This window comes from Monopterus albus, unplaced genomic scaffold, assembly GCF_001952655.1.
Source record: "Monopterus albus unplaced genomic scaffold, M_albus_1.0 scaffold145.1, whole genome shotgun sequence".
Taxonomy (NCBI): domain Eukaryota; kingdom Metazoa; phylum Chordata; class Actinopteri; order Synbranchiformes; family Synbranchidae; genus Monopterus; species Monopterus albus.
In genome coordinates, this window is record NW_018128025.1 from 526460 (window position 1) to 551165 (window position 24706).

Genomic DNA, 24706 nt, shown 5'->3' on the forward strand with positions numbered 1-24706 from the left:
TAACAAAAGTTTTTATCTATGTACAAGGCCACACCACCTCCCATCTTATTCTCTCTGTTTGTGCATACCAAGTCATAGCCTTCAAGGTCAAAATCCATTCCCCTTGCAGTGTTGATCCAAGTTTCAGTAATAGCAATTATATTAAAAGAATGTTTTAGACTACTAAGATAATGTTTTATACTCTGAAAGTTTACGTATAAACTTCTGCTATTAAAGTGAATTAATGATAATTTGTTTTCAGTCTTGACATTGCAGTTAAACTGCTCATCTGTGTAATACTTATTTTCAGAGTTCTTAAGAAAGTTTTTTTTACGGTCAAAATCCTCGTCCGGTTCATGATAATGAATTTCAGTATCTCCAGTAGTGTTCAGTTCCAGCTCCAGTCCCTCAAAATCTATTAACTTCTGTAACAAATCACTTGCCTCATTCCGTACGTGTCATGCTTGTTGTTATCGGTTCCAACGCTCATCTGCCGTCGCAGATATCAATATACCTGTGTGTCTCTTCATACATCTGAGGGTCCAGCGACCCCTTCATCTCCTTGTCTTGGCATCCTGGGCGTGCTGGTCCTGGGTCCTGGTTCCTGGTTCCGAGGTCTTGTCACTAGTCGATCATACCTCAGGAATGCGATGTCTCCCCTCTCCCTGGCCTCCCTTAACTTCGGCATCAACTCCCTTCTTCTCTTCCTCACAGACTTGGTGTAATCTTCGTTAATGTAAATATTAGATCCTTTAATCTTCTTTGATTTTTATGTTTACACAATTCAGTTGTTTACCTCCACCCTCAAGCATTACTGCCTCAAAACTGCAACTAATAAGGTTTCCTTTGTATTCATCAAATTCATTGCAGACAGTGGACTTTGTGAGAGTAAAGTTGTGAGGTTTTATGTAAATCATTATTGTCAAGTTAATGTTTATACTGTATCTCTTCAGTATAAATAAAAATACAAAATAATAATACTACAACTAAACAACAATAATACTTTTTTTCCATGAGCTCTGAAACATACTGTGTGCTAGACATGTTGATGTGTGCATATTTCAGTCTCCCAAGTAAACAAACAATTGAGAAAATGATTAATAGACACACTCATCTGTGAACATATCTGCTGCATATTTGCAGTCTGGTTGGCGCCGAGAGGCTGAAAGCAAAACATGCACCAGAAGCAAAGCCAGAAAGACAGCAACAAAATGTTACACTGGAATCTGCCTCTTCTGTTTCATCACACTTGCTCCTGTAGAAAACAATGTAACGTGTCAGAAAGAGTGAAAACAGAGATGACAGTGAGCTGTAACGTGAATAAACTATGTGGGGTTAAACTACCTTCATGCAGTACTGGAATTACACATCTACACAAGTTCTGCAAATGCATGCAACAGTCGTATAAAGTACATTTAATGAAAACTTACTCCTGACAGCTATTTTAGGCTGCTGTCATTACGCAGCCTTCCTTCTAACTACTGTGTGCAGGACTCAATAAGCCTTATAATTACTTTGATTCACCAATCATGATGAGATTAATTAAGCCCTGTGTTTTAATTAGTAAAGTGATTGGCTGCATTCAAAGAGTTTGTTTTCTCTTATGCGTTCAGTAAAAGGAAGTCAAGCAATGTTTGATTTCCCATCCATTTTGAAAAAGCCCACAAACAAAGCTTCATGCATCTGTGTGTCTGCTGACGGCAGGTGCTGCTGTGTACTATCACAACTTTTAGAATGTGCCTGTGTGTATGTTCAGAAGCCCTGGCTCAGCTTACAGATGTCACAGTGCACACACACACACACACACACACATATTTAAACCAGTGGCGACTAGACTCCTCTTACCAAGGAGACAGATCAATGCAGTTAGGACTCAGTGCTGGTATAATGTGTTTGTTTACTTCAGTTCAGAAAGCCTGGCTCCTCCTGAGCAGACACAGACAGACCCCCCCCACACACACACACCACCACCCCCAGCACTACGACCACCTCTCCAAGCGCCCGCCAGCTCTGTCTTTTCATAATTGATCAGGGGGGTGGCTATGTTCCCTGAGGGGTTAAGACATGGCAACTTTTTTGGTCTTGTTTCTCCCTCTCATTTTTAGTACCTCCCTCTCTCTCCTGTCTTCTCCTCTTGTTTGCTCAGGCTCACAATGTACTAGTTCAAACATTGTTCCCACCAGCTGGCACAGTTGCACCATATGCATGCCCTGTCAAAGCAGCTGTTGTCATGGATACTGGCAAGCACCAGAAAATAAAATGAGCACCTGATTCTTGAGGAAGTGTCACTCTCCATCTGAGTTTTATTTATTTTTTTTATTTCATGCTTACTTGTCCTCTTTTTTCCTTCAAAAAAAAGAAACACCTGTGAAGTTGTTGTGTTGTGTGTGTACATATGTGCGCCCCCAACACACACACACACACACACACACACGCAGTCGATGCTTGTGAGCCTGAAGAATACAAGCTATATGGCTGTGTGGAGCAGCAGCAGTAGTAGCAGATGTGCACAATGTTCTTTTCTGCCAGACTCTTTCATCCATCTGCTGTTGAAGAATTGGAGTGAAGCTGCTAGCCCAGCTGCCACTATGAAGCTGGAGCTTGCTCATCACACACATTCAGTACACACAGCCAGGCAAGGAGGGAATCTGTAATCCCATCCAACCCTAGAGAAATAAAATACACCACATCATTGCGTCTGTGATTCTTATCATTTCAGTGTCTGGCAAATGCATCAAAGGGTGTTGATGACAAATTTTACAGTTTACAAATATGTTTTTTTTTATTCTTCATACCATGTGTAAACAGCTGTGAACTAATTTCATCAGGCAGTGAAAGGTCTCTCATTCTCTGTCCATCTTTCTGTCTATCTATCACCCATCCTGTGCTCATAATGCATAGTGTAAAACCTGGGCTGCTAGTTAATTCACTCTAAATGTAATCTGATGTTGATTTTGTCAACTTTAATTACAGCTCCCAGGGACACTTCACATGGTGCTGCCTCTACTTCAAATTGATATTATGAATATGCAAATGTGGCGGTAATTTGCAGAGAGAAGTGGGTATTTCAGTTGAGCACACACTAGACAGGTCAATTCTACTGATACAGTACTTTACCTTTTTTTTTTTTCAGCCCTCCACCCTCTTCTTCAGGAGTGCTCCAGAGAAACTGTAGTGATTGTTGATAACAGCTTCGTGAATTGTTACTAAAATGTAGTGTTAACAACATCAGAATATGTTGCGGACAATACCACGTGATGTTTGACAGGGTTTTCAGTCAGGGATGGTTGTTTTGTCCCAGAAAATTTGAATTATCACTGCTGTCAGCTTCAGGGAATCTTACAGTTTATTTTCATTGTCTCTTTTCCTCCCTTGTCTCTGCCACCATCTTTCTTTCTTTCTTTTTTCACACTGTCTTTTGTCTTGTTCTTTTCTTCCCAGGCCCTACAAGTAGCGAGGCAATTACTCTTGCAGCAGCCAGGCAGTGGCCTGAAATCTCCAAAGAGCCAGGACAAGCAGCGTCCACTGCAGGTAAAGCAGCTCCCTGTCTAATCTCTTAAGTTCATCCATAATACATGCTCCTCTGAAAAGAAGATTTCCTCTGTTCCACAAGTGTGTTTGATTTTCCAACGCAATCCTCAGACCTGTCACTGGAATCCTAAAGCTGGACAAGGCAGTCCCCAGGAAGCTAAGTGTCACATAGGCACAAGAAAGACACAACAGAGACAGAACTCAGAGAGGGAAGTTTTGTCTGCAGGTCATCTGTTATACATTTTATGGTCTAAAAACATACGATGCATATTATCCATCAAACTGGACAATAATTAATACTTTAGTCATATCCAGTGGTTATGTCTTAGGTGGACAAATTGAAGGACATCTCTGATCTATATGCTTTTCTACATTAGAGCCATAGCGTTGTTGACACGGAACATTCAGAGGTTAGTTATTATTTGAAAGACATGTCAGCCTCACCAGTGGGTTACACAGACAGCTAATTTTAACTGCCTGTCATTTCCACTCTTCAACACTAATTTACCTTATTGATTCATAGAGCTGTCTATTTCTGTTGTCAGTGATTTGGAAAAGGTCACACTTGTACACATATGCAGACACACAAGAAGCTGCACACCGACACAATACTCACACAGAATGTATTAACACATTGCCTTTTTTCTGGATGTTGAGAATTTACTAACACTAGCGAGTCGTTTTCTTTCTGCTTGTTCAAGTCAACAAGAGAGTTAGTTGGTTTTCCGGCTCAAAATTATGTAAGACCCCTTGACATCTGCTCCCTGTTTTTATTATTAGTTTTTTTTTTATTTTTTATAATTTATTTTTTGCTGTTTATAGTTGAAGTGTGGGAGTTTGTGCCCTCCACTCGGCTAATAAGTACTATCAAGGAGCAATGAGGTTTGCCTCATTAGGAACTCTGTGCATTTCATTAAGGACAGGGAAATTGGCGTTAACCTCACCCGTTGATATTTTCACATACTCTAACAATGGTGACACCTTCAACTGGAGTCACACCCCTGTGTACCTAATTAGGTACTGGTGAAGAGATAAGGTTTGAAAAACCTAGTCATACATTTAAATAATTCAATGCAACCTCAGTAAGATTGTTAATATTATACGTATTTTCACACAGTAGCGTCAGAATGATAAACATAAAAACTGTTTATTTACTGGAGCGTATCTATTAATTTATTTAGCCAGGGGGAAAAAAAAAATCGGTCCGAGATTATTGTTGAGGACCACTGCGCTTCTCTGTTTGAGGTTCTGTATGCTGAAGTGAATAGATTCAAACAAATGGGATCCTGCTCTACAAATGCCTGCATAGTCACCAAGTACAATACATACATGGCAGGAAGAACAATATTGAATGAGAGCAGTGTGAGTGCATGATAACCGTCAGACCAGGTCCTAGCCCCTGCTTTTAATAACACCAGCAGATGGTAAATATTGAATATTTACATTTGCTTACTCCGTCCTTACCTTATCCTGCCTTGGCGATATGAATCAATATGAATCAGAGGGCCTGCCGATCGGCCTGTCCTCGGCTCCCAAGTAATCCATCTGTTGATCCAGCCTTTATTAACATCCGCACCTCTTTGCTCCAAAAAGTCTCCATACAGAGTGTCATAGGAGAGGCGCCGCTGACTCACACATTAGCACAAATACGGCTCAGTGCATTCTGGTTCAAGATCATTTTAGCAGTCTGATGGTCTGCTGTGTGTCCTTGAATGTGCTCATTTCGAGTGACATTTTAGCTGTAATACTCTATTGTGCAAATATCACTATAAAGCATTAGAAGCTCTTACTTGATTAAAAAGCGTTGTTTTGCTACTCTTATTGTTCTGTTTCTTCCTTCTCATCAGTAGCAGGTTTTTTTTTTTGTTTTTTTTTTATTCTTGTCTTGAGGGAGTTTAACCAATAAAGCTGCATTATTTACCTGGATTATCAGGCCACATTGGGTGCTATAGTGCAATGTTTTATTAACTTTCTGGCTTGATAAGAGTCAATGGCAATCAAGCTACATGTTTTCCACCGGAGGAATCATGCAGGTTGATCCTCTTGTATGATTAGCGCAGTAGAAAGTAGGAAAAGGATTAATATTTCCATGACATCCTGCTTATGGCAGAGATAGTGATAAATCCTCTGCCAGTCTTCTTTTTGCCCTGTTGTTCTCCCATCTTTGGTATTTAAGAGTGAGAAATGATCCATAGATCATGGCGTGTAAATTATTTAGTACACAAGCATCTAAGTGGCTCTGCTTGCCGTTTTAATTACGCGTATTAGCAACTAAAGGCTCTCGCCTGACTAATTCTATCCGCTCACTTATTTCTGCTTCTCAGGAGTTGATGATGCGGAGGCAGGCAGCTCTGGCATTTACATGCACACGCACACACACCCATGTAAAAAGAAGAAGAAGAAAAAAATGAAAGCTCTACAAACACACATACAAACACACACACACACAAGCTGCTTCTCCACATTTGCGTAATGTGACAGGTCTATTATTACACAGTAAGCCCACGGGAGCACTCAATAAACACCTATTTCTCCCTGTAAATCCCCCTGCCTCCTCCATGCTGCTTACATGGCTCTCCCAAGGCACACAACACCCTGCTCCATTCTCCTCTGCTCCTCTCTCCCCTCGCTCTGCTCTTCTCTATGGCAATAACCCCCCCACCCCCCGAAAGGCATTTATACACTGACATTTGGAATACAAATAAAGAAACACGGACAAGGAGAAGCAGAGGGGATTACAGAGGCCTATGAATCTGACAGTTGTTTTACTTACACACATGTACAGTACATATTGCATCTACACACAGCCTGCGCTCATACACAAACACATGCACAATGCCACTTAAGTTGAAGTTTTTACACTGCTGTTTTGTTTATTACTCTTGATCATTATTGATAAGGAACTGTACAGAGCTGTACTTAAAGCAGTTTAACACCTGGTGGCTTGGAGTAAGATTCATTGGACATTTCAGAAAATAAGGTGCGTTTGTAGCAACTACAAACACACTTGACTACCTTAATACCCCCCACCCCCCCAACATGTCACCCTGAGGCTCTCACTGTGACACAGTCTTCACCTCTATATGTCAGGAGGGTCATCTGGAATGACCCCCTAACCTCATCTTGTGAGGCATTGACATTGTGAAGGTACTCCCTGACCCCTCTTCCTAGTAGTTAACGTCCAATTCTTAACCATGCAAAACCTGAGAGCTTACTCTGATCAAGGGTTGCTGCTCTGACCCTTTCACACAATCAAGCTGTGAATACCTTTTTGCAAGACTTATAACCTTGGTCCCATCTGTGCAATGCTCCACTCTGAGTCTGAATGAAAATGTTTAAGGTTTTATGGATGGTTTATGGATGGATGGCGATGTTGTTTCAGCCCTGTTTTCTGTAAATTCTATAGCTCCCTGCCCAGGCCAGTCACACTGGCTGTGGGCACTGGGCCATCCTAGAAAGTGTCATACTTTTAAAGGTCAGGTTCACACGTGTCACCACTGAGGCAGTATCAACTCGATAGCAGGACTTATCTGCTTATTGGCTTTCAACTAGAACACACACACACACACACACACACACACACACACACACACAAAGATGCAGGGAAAAGGGCTGAGACGCTAGGCTTTAGTATAGGTTAGCTGACTCCAGCATGCATGGCTAAAGGATGAAATTTCACATTTACATTTATGAATATATGTTTCCACTCCATCCCCTCTGGTTGGATCTGAAAATAGAGAAAAATTATCACAGTGAAATAAAAAAAAAAAAAAAAAAAGGGCCAAATGGTCTCATTAGGTTTTGAGTATCTCAGCTGTTGACTCTGAGAGAAAAAGAGAAGAAAAAAAACATCAGCACATTTTTAGTCATGCACCCTTGGTTACTGCTTTTTTAACCAGAAAACAAGATTTTTTTTTCACTCCCCATCTCCCTCCTTACCTCTCTTTTTTCCTGCATTTACAACACCTACAGGACAAGATTGCTAAATTGCGAGGACAGAGCAGGTTCATCATTGTGATGCAAACGAAGTTGAAATGCAACCCCAAGGCGAGGTAGCTGAGTTTGGGGGGGGATCAAGAGAAAGTGAGAGGGAGGGAGGGAGGGATAAAAAAAAAAGTGGCTTAGACCTTTGATGTAGCAGCAACAAATTTACCTTGTGACAGAAGATACATGGTTGCAATAAACGAGTTATACCAGCCCTTACACATGCAATCAGATGATTCCGGCCAGGGTGTTAATTGGATCCTAACCGGCAGATCTGATACGCCTGGGCCCCAGTGGTGAGGGGGAAAGCCTTTCCAAGTGATGAACTATAATTCACTGAGCTGCTTGAAGCACTTGTAATTTACTGTGTGTCACTGATGAAGAGGCTGATCCAGTGTTGGCCATATTACCTGCAACATCAGAGGGGAAGTGTCCCCCTCCACCCCACCCCTCGCTCTCATATGTGCTCTCTCTCACTTTCTTTCTATTTCGGCACTCTCCTCTCTCTGCACTTTCTTTTTAATTCCCTTCCTCTCACTCTCCTCTTCTCTCTGTCACTCCCATTTACTCTTGAAATATGTACACCTGCAGGAGGCATCAGTCAGGAGTGAATTGTGCCAGTTTAATGATAAAGGTGTGCCAATGTGTGTGGATAATGACACAAACAATGTGCACAAGCTGTGTCACACAGCTAGATACAGACTTAATCAATTACTACCTGCATGTAGAGATAAATCAATATGGAAATAGTGGTAAGCCTGTCTCAGTCTCCTCCAGCTTTTTATTAGACATTTTTTATATTAGATGGGTCTTTATGTTATGATAAATTGTGCTTCCCATGTAGTGCTGCCAAACTGCTATGGAAATTGATTTAGGTAAAATATTCAGTAATCTACTTACCTTCAGTCCTGACAGTTGAGAGTATTGATCTCCCAAAGCATGACATGCATTGGAGTGAGTGAGTGAATGCACATGCATACCGCACACTTGAACTTCAGAGTGAGGCGCTTGCCAGGCCAGCTGCTCTTTGGCTTTGGTGGTGCTCAAGTGGAGAGTCCCAGCTATCAATAATCACGTGGCCACATTTGGCACTAAATGGCTAGTAAATTAACAGTGTAAGCTAAAAGGGAGTTGAGAGGTCAGAAGTCCTCTGCCCCCCTGTGATACTCAGAGATGAACCAGGGGTTTGTGGTGGAGAAGTTTCTCACTTTTTCTTTCTTTTTCTTTCTCTCTCTTTCTGTGTGTAAAATGAAGCTAGTGGCTTAATTAGCGGTGACTCTCTCTGCCAAGGATCCACAGTAATTACCGATTAGGACCCTTCCATTTCTCATTGCATTTATCTCGGCTGTGTCTGTAGCACAGCTCGGTCCCCTGTCCAGCGCTACAGGAACAACCTCTGTCGTTGATTACCGCCCCATGTTCACTGCCCCCATAATGTTTATGGCCAACATGTTATCACCAGCTCTCCCCAAGCTTATTACTTCTAAATAAATTGTATGGTAGAAAATCAAATAACAGGGATTCCTCATTGCTGGGCCTTAATTGTTTAAGTTTGAACTCTGATATACCACTTATCTCCAGCTCTAGGTAATTTGAGTTCACTAATAAAAACTCATTGCTGTAAAGATAAAGTGTCATACAGTGGAGCCGGTGTAATTGCTGGAAGTACATTTGTCCATTGGTCCAGATAGTTTGAGCCTGACAGCTGTGTTAGCCAGCCAGTGAGCTGCATATACTGGGGCTGCGGTTTTTTTGCATTTCTGCCAGAATGCCCAGTTAAATCAAACATAACGAGAGACTTGGGTGCCAGCTTTGCATGGAAGAGGTGCCTGAGCTCACTGCAGAGGAGGAGCTTGACCTTTTGGTAGGCATTGGAGTGGCTGGTTACAGGCTGTGGATGTGACAAGAGTGGTGTAATGATCTGCTTGTTCTGCTGAGAGCCCCACCGGTGTTTTCACATCAGGAGCCAATTTAAAGGTGCTTTCCAACTCTGAGGGCAAACCGCATGGTTTCAAAGTTCATGTCAATACAGCTCATTGTTTTCTTTAAGACGAGGGACATAAACAAGGGTTCAAATGGTGAGCACAGTAAAAACCAGCATCTTTCTTACAAGTGTCAGTAAACCTGGAGTTAAAGTAAAATTACTGCACCTTATCTGTTATTAAAGTCCCTAGAGTCCACATCAGCTGAGGCCTATTTCAAACGATTTAATAAAACCAATTAATATTTTTGGTGCACCAGTACTAGAAATATAGCCTTTTGGATTACTGAGAAACACAGCCCAATTGGATATCATGACTCCTCTTCAATGAAAGAGTCTATTCATGGCGTGTGGATGTTTACGCCAATGCCATCGTCTAGTAAATGCTCATTAATTTTATCCCTTCGTGGCAAAATCATTTCTGGGAGAGGCAATTCAGCCTCCTGTTCCTTTCAATTCACTGCTCACGTCAATCAAGCCCTGGTGCAGTATCCTGTAGAATGGAGGTGTTATATTCCTGCAATTATCATGTCATATACTTGAAAATGTAAATGAACGTGTGTGTAAAATTAAATTTATGGGTTGTCAGTGAAGAATAAGAACCAGGAGAGCAATTACTTATCTGCTTTCATCTTGGAGCCTCTGATACGTCAAGCAGAAAAGCATGCAGTTAAATGCTGGAATTAGCATTGTGCTGCACTTCACAATGGATGTGGGCCAGTGCCTTTTCTGCCCTCTCTTTCTCTCTCTTGCCTTTTCTCCTTTTTCTTCCCTTCTTTTTGTTTAGAGCAGTGGTGAAATGAAGAGGATTTTCACTTATTATGCCTCTAAAAATCAAATGAAAGTATAACTGGAATGTCCCAATTTCCTAATCTGTTTTTGTTCTATATTTTTTCTGTTATTTGATGGTCTTGTTCAGTTTTATTCCTTTTTGCAGAAACCCTGCATTGGCTATTTACAGGTACATTTTTGCATATACATACATAGTGAAGAAAGTGTTAGAAGCACAATGTAAAATGTATATTGAATCCCGCTTTATACATATATATATATAGACATTTGTGTTAAATCCTACCTGCTTAAGCCTGCATCCCTTTTGTGAACCAGAACCAATTTGAGTAAGCATCCAATTAATAGTCTTAATGAGTGCATCACTCATGTTGTTTCTCAGTTGCACTCATCCTATTGTCATGGCATCCTACACAAAACCAGGAGTGACTTCAGGGGTAATTACTTGCCTAGTAAATGTACCTTTAAGGGTTAATAACATTGAAGGTGTAAGCACAGCATTTGCATAATTACACACGAACTGTTTAATTTGCAACTTTTGATGGCTTTTGTTCAGCACCCCGCTTATTGTGAATGCATTTTCTTTTTGTGCTCCTGCATTGAGGAGTCTGGAGAAGAAAAGACATGTACGACAACATCCTCCTCCTCTTCCACCTTTTCCACCTTAGATGGAGTCCCTTCTCTCTAAGACCCTAATGAACAATGGAGGCAGGATTTGTTTGAATATGAATATGAATGTGCAGCAGGGCTGGCTGGAAGTTGACCTTCAGCTGTGATTTTCAGTTCATCAGGATTAGTCAAGGCGGGCGATCAGGAGCCACTAATGCATAATGACTTCTAAAATGAAAAATGTGTAGTGACCATGCAAATGTCTCAGCTAATCAAAGAGGGGGGAAAACCTGGGGTGGGGGGTAGGCATTGAGGAGAGGAGAGCTAAACAAGGACGTGTCAAGGCCTGACAGAGAGAGAGAGAGAAAGGAGAAAAGGAGAGAGGGAGGAGAGACATGCATGGAAAGTAATCAAGGCAGCTTGATTAGGTGGCGATGAGGACAGGGATGTCTTACTGGCCCCTTGACACACCATATAGGCTAGCTACTGTCATGGCAGCTCTCTGCCAAGTACTGTCACACTTATCAACATTGAAGGTGTTACTACATGTTGATATTTTTGCTGTGTTATAGCAGCATAAAGCAGGCCTGTCAAACATTTTTGTAAACATGATACAGCATCCAGCCCCAACAAAACTTAAGACGTGTGTGTGTGTGTGTGTGTGTGTGTGTGTGTGTGTGTGTGTGTCTTACTCACTGAGGGAGAATCAGCTAGTGAGCCAGGATATAAAATTATTCTGATTGTTTTTCATAACTGAAAAGTAAACAAAATTCAAAAGTATTATCTTTTCTCCACAAGTGCTGTTCAATTTTAAAGCAGTCACAAGATGCTGATGCACACCATGGCTGTTGGCCCACATTCCCCTCGTTAGAATAAGTGCACACAATCAAAGACCAAAGATAAAACTATCCTTTTTCTGTTCAGCTGTTTCAGACGTTGCTGCCGCCTTAGAAGAATTTGGTAGAAATGCAGAATATGTATTTTGTTTTGTTTTGCTACTGCAGCTTGACAGCTCATATTTTAATAATTATCAAAAAAATTACATTACTTGTTTAAACCGGTGTGTCAACAGACAGGAATAAACAATTTTTGTCTACATTTTAATATAAAGCTTGACAAACTGGTTCGCTGCAGAAGGCATCTGGTAAAAAAAACACAATACATACTATTGTTTTTTGATATTTCCCTCCCTTCCAACTAAAGGGGTATTCAGGTGGGCGGATTTTGGGTTTAAACACCAGCCCTGAAATATTTTATAGTTTATATTTTGTTGTGCAGAGCTTTTAAGAAGGCAGAACAGCAATGCACCAGACAGAACATGTTATTAACATGGAAGTTAGTTCCTCAGATAAAATGCTTTAGCCATCCTCTGTGATGATAGTGGTGTAACAGGTCATAGTTGGTCCGTGATCTGTACAGATCCCCCCCCCACAGTTTGGCACATATGTGAACTGCAAATTAATTGCCAGTAAGATGACACCCTGGCACTTCATTTTCTAGCAAGTACAAGATGTTGTTCTGCACAGCAGGAGACATTAGCTTTTCCCTGATCGGGAACCTAGAGAGAATTTGAAGGTCTGATATGGTGGTTGCACTTTGCTTTTCCACTGCATTTTCTTTGTCTGTAGCTCTCTTACTCTCTCTCTTTCTCACACACACACAAGTGAGCAGAGTCCACGTTCACAATGCTCCTTAATCACGGTGCAACATAATCAGCCAGTCAGTCAAGGAGACTGTATGAGCAATTTGGCAAACGGCTAATGAAACGAGCAGACCCCAAACTTGAAGAAATGTGATGTCTTTACCTCTAAACCAGCAGGAGTGGAGTCACTGACTGCGATGAGGTCTACCCCCCAGACAATGCAGACATCTTCATATTTTATTTTTCATAAAGATAAAATCATAAGATTTTATTGAAACATTGGACATCTTGAATATTGTTTTCACCTAAAACCATGGGCAACATCTTTAAGTTCTTTAATTAATTAATGATAACAAAGTTATATTTGTGTTTTTGGGGCCCCCCCCCCCCCCCAAATTAATTTATATTAATTGATTTTTATTTTGCTGAGCCAAAAAATCAACCACCAAACAACCATGATAGGATCTGAAGCGTGGGATTTGTGAATGGTTCCACCCCTGTTTCATAGACAAACAGACTTTTACATTTACATAAAGTTGGTAAGGGGATAGGTTTTAATTTGGCTTACCCTCAAATTAATGAGAGCCATTTAATGTGGAATAGTATCATAACATACTCAAACCAAAAGAAAGGTGCAAAACTGCGGTTTCCAGTTTTTTTTTTTATTCTTCTTATTAAATAACCCTACCTACCTTGATCCACCCACCCACCAGAAGTCGTAGCTACACCCCTTCTCCCAACAGAGAAATTTGCATAGGGTGAAGCCCCTAACCTCCCAGCGACAACCCACCACATCATGCTGATTGTGCCTGCCACATGTCCACTTCATCAGTGTAGTTTTAATCAACTTTAGAATTGTGTATTTTCTTGCTGTTTCACAATACCAGCACATATTGGCGTGGCAAAATGAGGGAGTTCAAGGGTCCTGCTAATTAAGGTCTATATCTATTTAAATCCCTTACTTTTTTCAGTGGGTGGAAACAGGAAAATAAGATGCGAAACCCATCTCTCCTTCAGCGTCTCCTCTAGGGTGCCTGATGTCACGGCCATTGGAGGCCTGCTCTCCCTACTTCTCAGTCACCAATTATCTCACTCCCAGTACACTCCCATACTAGCAGGCTTGATGCACTTTTCTGATGGTCTATTTGTCTCCAGTTTTACTCATTGCTCCATCCATTTCACTTATTTTCTGTCATTGTTTATCCCTCTCTCTTCTGTGTTCTCAATTTTCTCACCTGGTTTACACCTATTCCTGTTCATGAACCCCCTTTCTGCCTGATTCTTACTTACTGTCTCTGTTCTGTCTCTCACTCCACCCTATCCAGGTTCCAGTGTCAGTGGCCATGATGAGTCCCCAGGTGATCACGCCGCAACAGATGCAGCAGATCCTCCAACAGCAGGTGCTTTCTCCCCAGCAGCTCCAGGCCTTGCTCCAGCAGCAGCAGGCTGTTATGCTGCAGCAGGTACACATACATACCCTGAAATACAACCACACCTAGACAAATATTTAGGCACATGCAGACACATGCACACCTTTATGCAAGACATGACCCATCGGAAGTAAGCTGGTATGTTGGAGATGTACACAAACTCACAGCGATCTAGATATACAAACAGAACACTAGAATTATGCATGATTACCCCCAACCATATACTACACACATCCAAATCTAGACCTACAATCATGCTTTATTTCTTCATTACCTCTTTATTTAAATCTTAAAGCACCCTCATTTAGTATTACTGTTTGTGCACCAAACACAAAAACACACATACATACCACCACACATCCGTGAGTCACCGCTGTGCTTGTGTATTACAGCCACCAGTCACTCATGCCAACTCACAACAGCCCAGTGTCCTTGACATGCTTACCAAGAGGAATCTGAAACTGACGTACTTGTTCATGTCACCTCTAATTAACTGTCTCTGGTGTGTCGCTAGTTCAATTCCCTGACAAGCATCCATCAGGGACTGAGAGTGTAGGGCACCGTTGGGTTGAACACGAGAAGCTGAATGATAGGCGATGAATGATGGAATACTTGGAATTAGCCTGAGAAAGCACACACTTGGCACAGTCTTATGTGAGAATAGAAATGTATTTCTCATTCATAAATTTGATTAAGAGAAAGAGAATTGTTTAATTAAGATTGTCAGTCATTCTCATTATCCTTCTTCATTAAGAGCGCTCAGACTCTTGACTTGGTTTCAGTACAACAGCGTGCCTTCACATTGCCTTTTAAAAGAAACTAGCAGCTCTTAAAAGTTTACACTTTTTTGTGTACATAATTTTTGTTCTCTTGTTTATCAGTGCTGATTAAGTGACTGCAGCAAGAGTTACAAACATTTTGCAATCAAGCCAAGAGCTCCCATTCATTTTTAATATTAGTGTCTGTTAAATCGTGGATATTTCTATGGCACAGAGAAACTGGACCGTGCATTCCAGTGGCCTGTTTCATGAGCTTTTTGCCTCCATATGTTTACTGTAGCTGTTAATTTTACATAATATAAAACGGAAACCATCATGTTAAATAGCTGGAGCAGTCTAAAGGAAATAGTTCGGTACCGTGAAGCTGTTCCTCCGAGGGTTTGTATTTCAGCTGCTCGAAAGAAAGTCAGAGCACTCTGGCAGCCAAATGCATAGTTCATATAATTAATTGTTGCCTCCTAAAGAACTCTGGGACTATTAAAAGTCCTTATAGAGAAAACTGTGGAAGACAGCAAGAGCAGACTGCAGAATCAGTAGAAATATATTTACAATATGCAACAATGTTTGCATAACCAACATGTGACATGCAGCTGGAGTTGAACTTGTGCAAGATTAGGAGAAAATGTGTAATTAATGTAAAGTGATCTACTTTGAGGGGTTTTGCATGTAAACCAGTTATTAGTTATGCATCCGCAAAATTGCTGAGTCAGGTAATTTATAACACTGAAAAGAACCTGAAGCCTGTAAATACTACTGAGTTATTTAGCGTTATGTTAAAAAGAACAGTGTGCTTAAGACACATATGTATTTCTCCTTCTTCTCTTTTACCCTTCTGTGTGTGTCTGTGTGTGGGTATACAGCAACACCTGCAGGAGTTTTATAAGAAACAGCAGGAACAGCTTCATCTTCAACTTCTTCAGCAGCAACACCCAGGCAAGCAGGCTAAAGAGGTACAGTACAGGTGCACCATACACAGATATTTACACAACCTATCGTTAACTCACATAAAAGTTTAAATGACTCAAAGAACATAGAAAAGTGCACTTCAAACCCATCAAAGAGGGACATGACAGTAAATGTAGTCCACATACATTAGGATGAAGACCATAAACCACTTCTCAAACAAGTACATGTATTCCCCACAAATGAACCCATTGAACTTGTTGATTTGTTAGACATGATACTGTATTGGATTAATCCCATAACACACACCGACAGCAAACTGTCTTGTCACTGTTCCTGCTACCTTCATGCAGTATGGAGATACAAGTACTAATTCCATTAATAAACAGTTTCAAGTGGCAGTCGCAAATGCAATGCATGCACATATACATACACAGTCACTGATTTATAGAAAGGAGACCAGACAAAAAGGGTCTGGGGTCCAGCTCCTTAATGAACCGCTTCTGTGAGTGTACAAACACGCCATTGCTAAAGTTACAGTGGACGATGCTCATAAATCACAGTGACATGCAGCCTGTTGACATACGTGGCTCTGTCTCATTCTCTGTGCCTGTCACAGAAGGGACAGCCTTGGTTATATTGCTTAAATATGTTAGTGCTGAACCCAGAGAGCCAGTCTAGAGACACATCTAAAGAACGCTGTATGAAAGAAGCTAAACTGATCAGAAATAAAAGTATCTCACACACACACACCCTGTTGTTCTGTCTGTGTGTGTGTGTGGTACACCTCTGAGTGGCTCCTCAAGCAGCCCATTATGCTGCCCCTACAGGAAGGTGCAACTGACCTCCCGGCGGCTTTGTTTCTGTTTGGATTTGTGAATGGAGTTTTTCAGGGGCCCCGCTATCAAATATGGAATAGAAATTGCTTCCTTATTTCTCTTGAGGCAGGGTGGAGGTGTAGGGGGAGCAAACTGCCTCCTGCCATCACTCTATTATGCAGCCTGTTTTTTAGTGAGTGCATCACAAGTTTTACCCCCACCCCCATCACAGTAATTTTCCAGGTCCACCATGATACAGCCATACATAAACAGATGAGCATGACCTGCTGTATACAAACAGAAATGGAAAAAAATCAAAATGACATCACCTGTAAAAAGACTAAATACATGCACTTATAACCAGTTACTACCTGAGTTATCTGTGTGTTTAATAATTTAAAATAAATGGTTTTATACTTGTATGGTGCTTTTCTATGCAGCACACTCAAAGCGCTTTCTCGCTATTTGGCCATTCACTCATTCGCACTGTCACACATTCACACGCTGGTGTCATCAGAGGGAGTAACTGGGGGTTCAGTGTCTTGCTCAAGGACACTTTGACATGTGTTCTGGACATGCCGGGAATCAAAAGTCAAAGCTTTTGTTTTTCTAAAATTCACTCCCTCTCAGGTTTGCTTTGCTGTGGTGACTGAGTTTGATGTTTTTCATGTTGTTGTTGTTTTTGTTGTCGTTTTGCACAGAGCTTACACAATTGCCTGTTTGGCCAAGCAATAAACAACTCTGTGAGGCAGTGAGTAGAGCAGAAACAGGATGGAAGAGGGGGGAGGCATTGTGCATGTGTGTGCGTGCATGTGTGTGTTTGCATTTGTGTCTGTGCATTCACACACATGTGATACTGTAAATCTCTCATTCTGCCGGATCCCCCTGCTCACATAAGCTGTAACAGACCATCAGTGAAGGCAAGACAATTAACTATCAGGGGTGGGGTGGAGGATTATAGCAGAGGCTTAGTATCACACACAATCATAAGGCACATAAACTGGCAGGCTTGAGAGCTGGTGTATCAGCACAGCTTTGTATTTGTTTGTGTACATGTGCTCATGGACATGCACAAAGAGGAACGAAAGTAACAGCACTGTGGTACAGTCCAAAAACACAGGAGTACAGGCAGAGAGGGAGAGCAGGCAGAGAGGCAGAAGAAGAGACAGAGGGGTATAGCTAAGGTCACAGCAGAGGCAAGTGAGTGCAGACCCTCCACACACACACAGAGCACAAAACAAACACCCCTCCATCTTCGCTCTCCTCTCCCTATCTCTCAGTTGTAAATTCGTCTGTAATTTTCCCTCCCTCCTCTCCACTCCGCTCCTCTCCTCTCTGCTCCTCTCTTTGCTCCTCTCTTCCTCCTCCTCCTCTCTATAGCAACAGCAGCAGCAGCAGCAGCAGCTGTGCGGTGGTTAGGATTTACTGAGCAAAACAAACAAACAAACAAACAAACAGCAAAAATACTGCTCAACATGCAGCGGCAGGGCCTGCTCTCACTGCCTGGGCCCGCTCCTGGCCAAGCTGCCCTGCCCGGACAGACTCTGCCCCCGCCAGGTAAGAGGAGAAGACATGGAGTGGAGGAAGAGGGAGAAGGGGAAGTGTTGGGTGTAGTCGTTTTGATCCTGAGCACATGACTTGCTGAAACTGTAATGGCGGTCACATGTTTCCTGTGTTTTGTGTGTAGGTGTGTTTCTTTCTGAGTGAACGTCTTTCATCGTCCCTTTCTGTTTGGTGTCTCCACATCTGTCTGTCCCACTCCTCTTTTGTCCTTGTTTTTCTAATTGGTATGCACCTGTGTCCTCCAGTCTTATCTCCAAGTATGTCTGTCTGTCTGCCTTCCCCTTGTTGGTATGCTCTTCTGTCATCCACTTTGTCCCTAACTGTCCACATGATTGTTTTCTGTAGTTTCTTCCATTCTTCCTTTCTCTTTTGTTTCATGCCTGATTATGGCTTTCTTTGTCTACCTCTGTTTCTCTCTTAGCTCTGCTCTGCCTATGTTTGTGTTTATTGTTTTTCCATCTCTGTTTCTATTCCCCTGCTCCCCCAACTTGTCTTCCTTCCCCGGTTGTTGTTGTTGTTTACTGCCTTCAATGAGAACGAGAATAAAAAGGACACAGAGAGAGAGAGAGAGAGAGGAGCAGGCTCCATTTTCTTCTCCTGAGCCAAGTAAACACCTATGTTTATTGTTTACCACCAAGATGGTGGAGACAGAAAACAACAGGCAACAACAGTTGGTAGAGGGAAATCAAAGGAGTGAAAATTGCCTAATTAGTTGCTATGCTGAAAACAAGCAGCGAACAAAGCTTGTTTATCTCAGATGCAGCATATTCACAATCAATGTTTTATAGTTCTTGCTTTTTGAAAACACACAGATCTTTGAGACTGAGGATCTCCTCACCGGTAATGTCATTAAGTAAGTGAAGAAAAATCAGAACACCCTTATTGATCAGTACAGTATTATTATTATTATTTACTGCAGGTCTGCTATGACAAAGCACATGATGGTAGTCACTGAGGCCAAGTCCTTGAGTTACGCAGCTTTATACAGCCATTGTTGTTGTTGAATAAAATGTAAAGGGACAAGTTTGTCCCTTTATCCTTCTCTTTCTCCCTGTCATCCTCTTCCTACTCAACCCACTTTTGCTTTCCTCCCACTGCTTTCCTCTCTTTCTTTTCTTTTTTTATCTATTTTCTGTCCCTCTTGGTTTCTATAGGTGGTCTGAGCCCCGCAGAGCTCCAGCAGCTATGGAAGGATGTGACCGGAGGCGGCGGTCATGGCATGGAGGACAACAGCATCAAACACAGCAGCAGTGGCACTGGCACCAGCGGGGGTGGCGGTGGTTTAGACCTGTCCACCAACAACTCTTCCTCAACTACCTCCTCCTCCAATCCCGCCAAAGCGTCGCCTCCCATCTCGCACCATTCCATCACCAATGGACAGTCCCCAGCTCTCAACCACAGAAGAGAGAGGGAAAGGGAACGAGAAAGGGAAATAAAATTACTGAAACGTTACTCGTCCACCATTTTGATACACCACAGAGGGGGAAAAAAAACAAAGAAGATGAAAAGTTTACAGAGACATGTTTGTTATCCATCACACAGAGCTTGTTTTTGTGTCATGATTCTCTGTAGGAGCACATCAGAACTCCCACCTAGAGTATTTGTCCTCGTTTAAAATAACATTGCTGCTTCAGGCAAAATATTATGTTTTGTTTATTTGTTCAGAAATTTATTAGTATTTTGATAATATTCCAAAAAATAAGAGCCTTGTTCTCCCAGGGGACCACGTGTGCCACTGAACGCGCTTAGCTTGCACACAGATATCAAAAGCAGGGAGAGGAAGCCACACAGGCAGACGCGCTTACAGCAAACCTCTCTGGCAGGCAAGACAAGGTAACCTCCGTGTACATTAAGTATTTAGTACTTTCTCTCTCTTTTTTTTTCCTCTTTTGAAAATTACCTTCCTTGCTTGCTTGTCATGTAAACAGAATTCATGATGCCTTGAGTGGCGTTTCCAGGATGTTTATCCTTGTGATGGCATCTTTTATAAATGCACCCAGCACCAAAACACTAACTGTTCATTCACATATCTGCCTATCTGGCCCATGCATTATTCAGAGGCTTTTCTTGGGCGATATTATAATAAGGACTTAGGGTAGTGATGTGTGTGTGTGTGTGTGTGTGTGTGTGTGCTTGGTAGAGACTCGCACTAGAGGTGGAAATGCTGTGTAATTGGTTTAAAGTAGATGCTATCTCTCCAGTACTACTAAAAAGAGGCTTGAAAAAGATATATTTAGAGTGAAGTCAGAGAGAAAGAGAGAGGTAGGGAGGGAATGAGAAGAGAAGGAAGAAAAAAAATTCTTTTTATCTGCCTGTGTCCCAAGGGGGGTGTGGTGTCTCATAATGATCGAACAAGGAGTATTGTCAGGAGCACTGCTTACTAACACGCCATGGATCGATGTGGGGAAAGCCCCTCTGTAAAACACAGTGTGAGCTGTGCCAGCACTAACACACACACACACAGACATATTTATGGGCCACACACACAGACACTCATGCACAGATGCATAAACCACACACAAACATGCACAGGCATAACCTGGAAGCAGGCAAATACACAGGAACACTACACAATGCCCTCTTATTCACTTTTTCGCACACAGACAGAGGCATACACCGATGCCAGGCCTAAAGGTTAAACTGTCATCTTTAATAGGATGTGCTGTCTAGGCAGGGTCGTAATGTATTTGGGTGTCATTTGAAAAACGCCAGAGTACCCCCGCTCCCCTTGTCCTCAAAGAACATAAGTTACACACAATATTAATATCCTGATGAAAATTATATGGCTGTCTGGATTTTTAATGTTTACTCGAAAGCCTTCACCCCTTCCTCCCCATAATAGCTTTACAAGATGGGATGCTGACTGTGGTGGAGACAAAGCCATTGTGGATGTTAACTGAACTTATACTCCACTCACATTAGCCTACACAGTCTTTAAGTTAATGTAGTTTCATATTGTGATCATTTAAAGTGACTGAATTATTTCTCACAGTTTTATATTTCTATGTAATTGTCCTGTCAGTATAGGTGTATGGTTCTGTTTCAAGTCTCTCCTAGATTTTGAACATTTCCACTACGGTAGATTGGCTGACTGGACGTCCGTCTTGCTGAATGTAACCTTACACAGACCTCATCGAGCCTTTACAGATCCTGTGATGAACTTGGTGCTCCCGTCCCCTTCTTACTGTCCTGACCTTCCTCCCTTTTCTCTTTGCTTTCTTGTTCATTCATTTTTGTTCCTCTTTTGTTGCTCTAGCTCACTACATGAAGAAAGCGGTGGGACCCACCCCCTGTACGGTCACGGTGTGTGTAAGTGGCCTGGCTGTGAGAACATCTGTGAGGACTTCGGACAGTTTTTAAAGTAAGAACATGCACTAGGATGTTATACTGGCAATGATGTAATATAATGTGTGATTTGTTTGTGGGTGTGCGTATTCAAGAAGCTAATATCTGTTTTTAGTGTGAAACACAAACAAGTTATCCCCTACACTACAGCACCTCCTGTCTGTGGGTACAGAGAACCCTGACGAACAAAACATCACTTTTCAAAAAGCACATTTTGACCTTCCAGACAGCCAGTTGACAGGGTTCAGCTCTAGTAGCACAGGATTCAAACCAGCTCTGATCCATCACAAATTTCCTTCCTGGCGTGGAAAGGCCTGATAGGTTTGTGGAAAAAAGCGTCAGAGGCTAATGGCAACTCGCACGGCCGCACACTTACCTCCACAACAAAGGCCCCCATTCACTGTTGTCATGGCGCAGGCACCAGAGCGAATGAACGCTTCATGCTCCATCAACAATTTAGTTAATTAGCTCATTTGTAATTGGCCGGCTTTGTTGCCAGGATGTTAGTTGGGGGACATCAAAGGAAGAAAGTGTTTGCAGCACTGCCGATTACAGGTTATCACATTGCCACTCACTGAGAGTCTCTCTTCCTCCCTCTCTCTTTCATTATCACTCTTTTCCTGGTTCCCTGCTCTCACACAGAGAAGAAAGGAAAGGGAAAGCTTTAATTTGAATATTCTAATTACATTTGTAATTAACTGTGAAATAACGATCTGGTGAGTGTTTTTCATGGGCTGTAAATGTCCATGTGAATTCGAATAAACTCTTGAAATCAGAATATTGTTCTGGCGTATTTTCCAAATTATGCAGTTTTCTACTGTATGGTCTGTAATAGGTTGCAAAAAGCTAAAGAAATGACTGAAACAAGAAACTAGTCCACCTATGGGGGATCTGCTGTAGGATGTAGGTCAGACTTTTGCTTAATTCTACAGCAGCCTGTGAATTAAAGCTAAATGTTGTATCTGTGGAATGAAACAACTCTAATACCAGTGTTTCTAATCCACTGTCAGTCACAGTATATTAGGCTACATTTTCACACAAAGAATACTCCCAATTGACAAAGATTGATTTAAATGAATCAGAAGTGAATATACATTTAAACTAAAGCATGTTACATGTGTTTGCTCATCCTCTGGAAAATGTGCCATATACTTGTGCAGTGTCAGTATTAATATTCTAGAGCACAGCCATAGGCATCATCTAATATGATTTTAGTATGAATTTTTATGAAAAGCCAGTTTGCTATGGACAATTCATTGTTCAGCTTGGACTAGATGTACATTAGTCCAGGTAGAAGAGTTTGCCTTCCAGCTTTGGAACAGATATGTGTGTGAGAAGACAAGGCAATATCAGATTAGCAGGTTTTTTGATATATTGTCCTATCACCTAGGTACACTTACTTAAAGAAGACATCAGTTTATCTCTCTGCACTATATGCTGTGTTCACACACAAACAGACATAGGTCTGTGTGCTCTAAGGATACTGCATCTAGGCAGCTTAGCTGGTTATTTAGGCAAGGAGCGGAGATACACTGTATAAAGCGATGTGTGAATCCAGTAAGCTGGTAAGCCAATGCAAAAAGGATGTGTGGTTGTAAAGACAAACTGTCAGAGCAACAAAGACAGAAGGAGAGAAAACGGGTAGAATTCAAAACTTGAAAGCGGGAGCATAGGTTGGCAGGTGGTTTTGGAAGAATGCTTGCTAGAACATTGACTGCTACAAAACAGAACAGTTTCTTTGAACAGACACCAACAAAGAAGGCAGGCTCGTCATCAGAACAAAGATGGCTGCTCGGTGGCGTGCCTTGGAGCAGTGATTGTCTGTGTCAAAGAGAGTCCTTTTATGTTTCCAGAGATGCCAGTCGACTACACACATACCGATGCATGCACACACACACAGTTTAAACAGGGTTACATAAAGCAAGTGTCAGATTTAGATGACAGTTTAGATGTTGGTAGTTGGGTGTGGGTTACATATGCGGGGAGGTGGAGGGAGACCGAAGTCAAGCTGGAGTCTCATAACACGCTGTAGGAGCTCGGCTCTGCGGCAGTGATACGTTTAGTCATCTGTTGTTTTGTTGCATGAAGAAACTTGTCAAGATCAGCATTTAATAGCTCTTCATTGCACTTTTAAGTGTTCTCACATGGAAAAGGTAGCCCCGAGGTGGCTGGCACTCTGAATTAGTTCTCTGAAGTTCAAAATGAAATCACATCCATGGGAATGTTTTTTGAGTCATGGAGCTCGTGTGTGTGTATGTGTATTTGTGTTAGTTAAAGAGAGGAAAAAAACAATAAGGCTATAATGCATGTGCTGGAGATATTTTTGCATGGAGCCTTTATGATAAACATAGAACACAGATTCTCCAATTGATGCTTGATCATTTAGCTACTTCACATGTATTATTTGTTTAGCTTTATAAAGTCATATTTGTCTGTACAGAACCTCCACTACATGTACTCAGCTTAACAACAATTTGATTCTCACATCCAGTTTAATGTTTTGTCACCAGCATATATGTCTCTTGTGCACCTTATTTTGACCTCATATACACTCTTTTAAATCAGTGTCCTCCCACCGCAATAAGATGCACTCAAACTATACACAAACACTGATACTTGCTGCCACACATGCACTTAACTTTTCTACTCTGTCACCACTTCACTCTTCTTATTACTGGCAGGAAAGCAGGCTCCATGTTAAAATGGCAAGCTCAGCCCCTAACCTGAACGTTGGTGTCTGTAACCCACTGCTAATTAAACCCACAAGGCAGAAGCCAAGTGTCTTCTTCTCTATATAATGTACACACACATACACACACTATGGAAGCAGGCAGGCAGGCCCCTGGCCCCTGGATAGCTGAGTTCCCCTCTACCCCTCCACATGTCTACTGCTCTGTGACAAGACCTTTAAAATGGAAGACATTACTTATGCATCTCCACTATGGGGAGGAGTGTTTGTGTGTGAGTGCACGTGTTTATGCATGCTAGTAGGTACAGTAGGTGTGTAGCCACTGTTCATATGGCTGTGTGTTTGCTTTTTGTTTTTCTTATGTGGGTGTATATACAGTAATTGTTGGACTGAATTTGTGTTGGTGTATTCGTTTATGTGTCAGGCATAGACAGTTAAGGGACCTAACTGCTGTTCTCTGCCAGGCCTCTGTGGCCTCTGATAATACACACAGACAATTAGTAGAAGCATATCATCCATATATGCTGGCTTGAGTAGATTTATTACTGGGCCCTTAGTGGATGTTGATGGCCTATACATATTCATACAGTATACACAGCTGTGGGGGAAAACCTTAGAGATGTTTGGTTCCCTTCTCTTAAAGAGAAGAAAGAAACCTTAGCAT

General features: G+C 41.8%; 1 protein-coding gene across 1 annotated transcript in view; it reads left to right on the top strand.

The window, feature by feature from the left end:
- foxp2 (forkhead box P2) overlaps positions 1–24706 on the top strand; it is a 111440-nt gene that overhangs the window by 62458 nt on the left and 24276 nt on the right. The window contains 8 exon segments of the mRNA XM_020614396.1: positions 3421–3510; positions 13841–13978; positions 15585–15674; positions 17826–17844; positions 17847–18002; positions 19163–19440; positions 20263–20270; positions 21265–21369. Coding sequence (XP_020470052.1) covers positions 3421–3510; positions 13841–13978; positions 15585–15674; positions 17826–17844; positions 17847–18002; positions 19163–19440; positions 20263–20270; positions 21265–21369 — 884 coding nt within the window.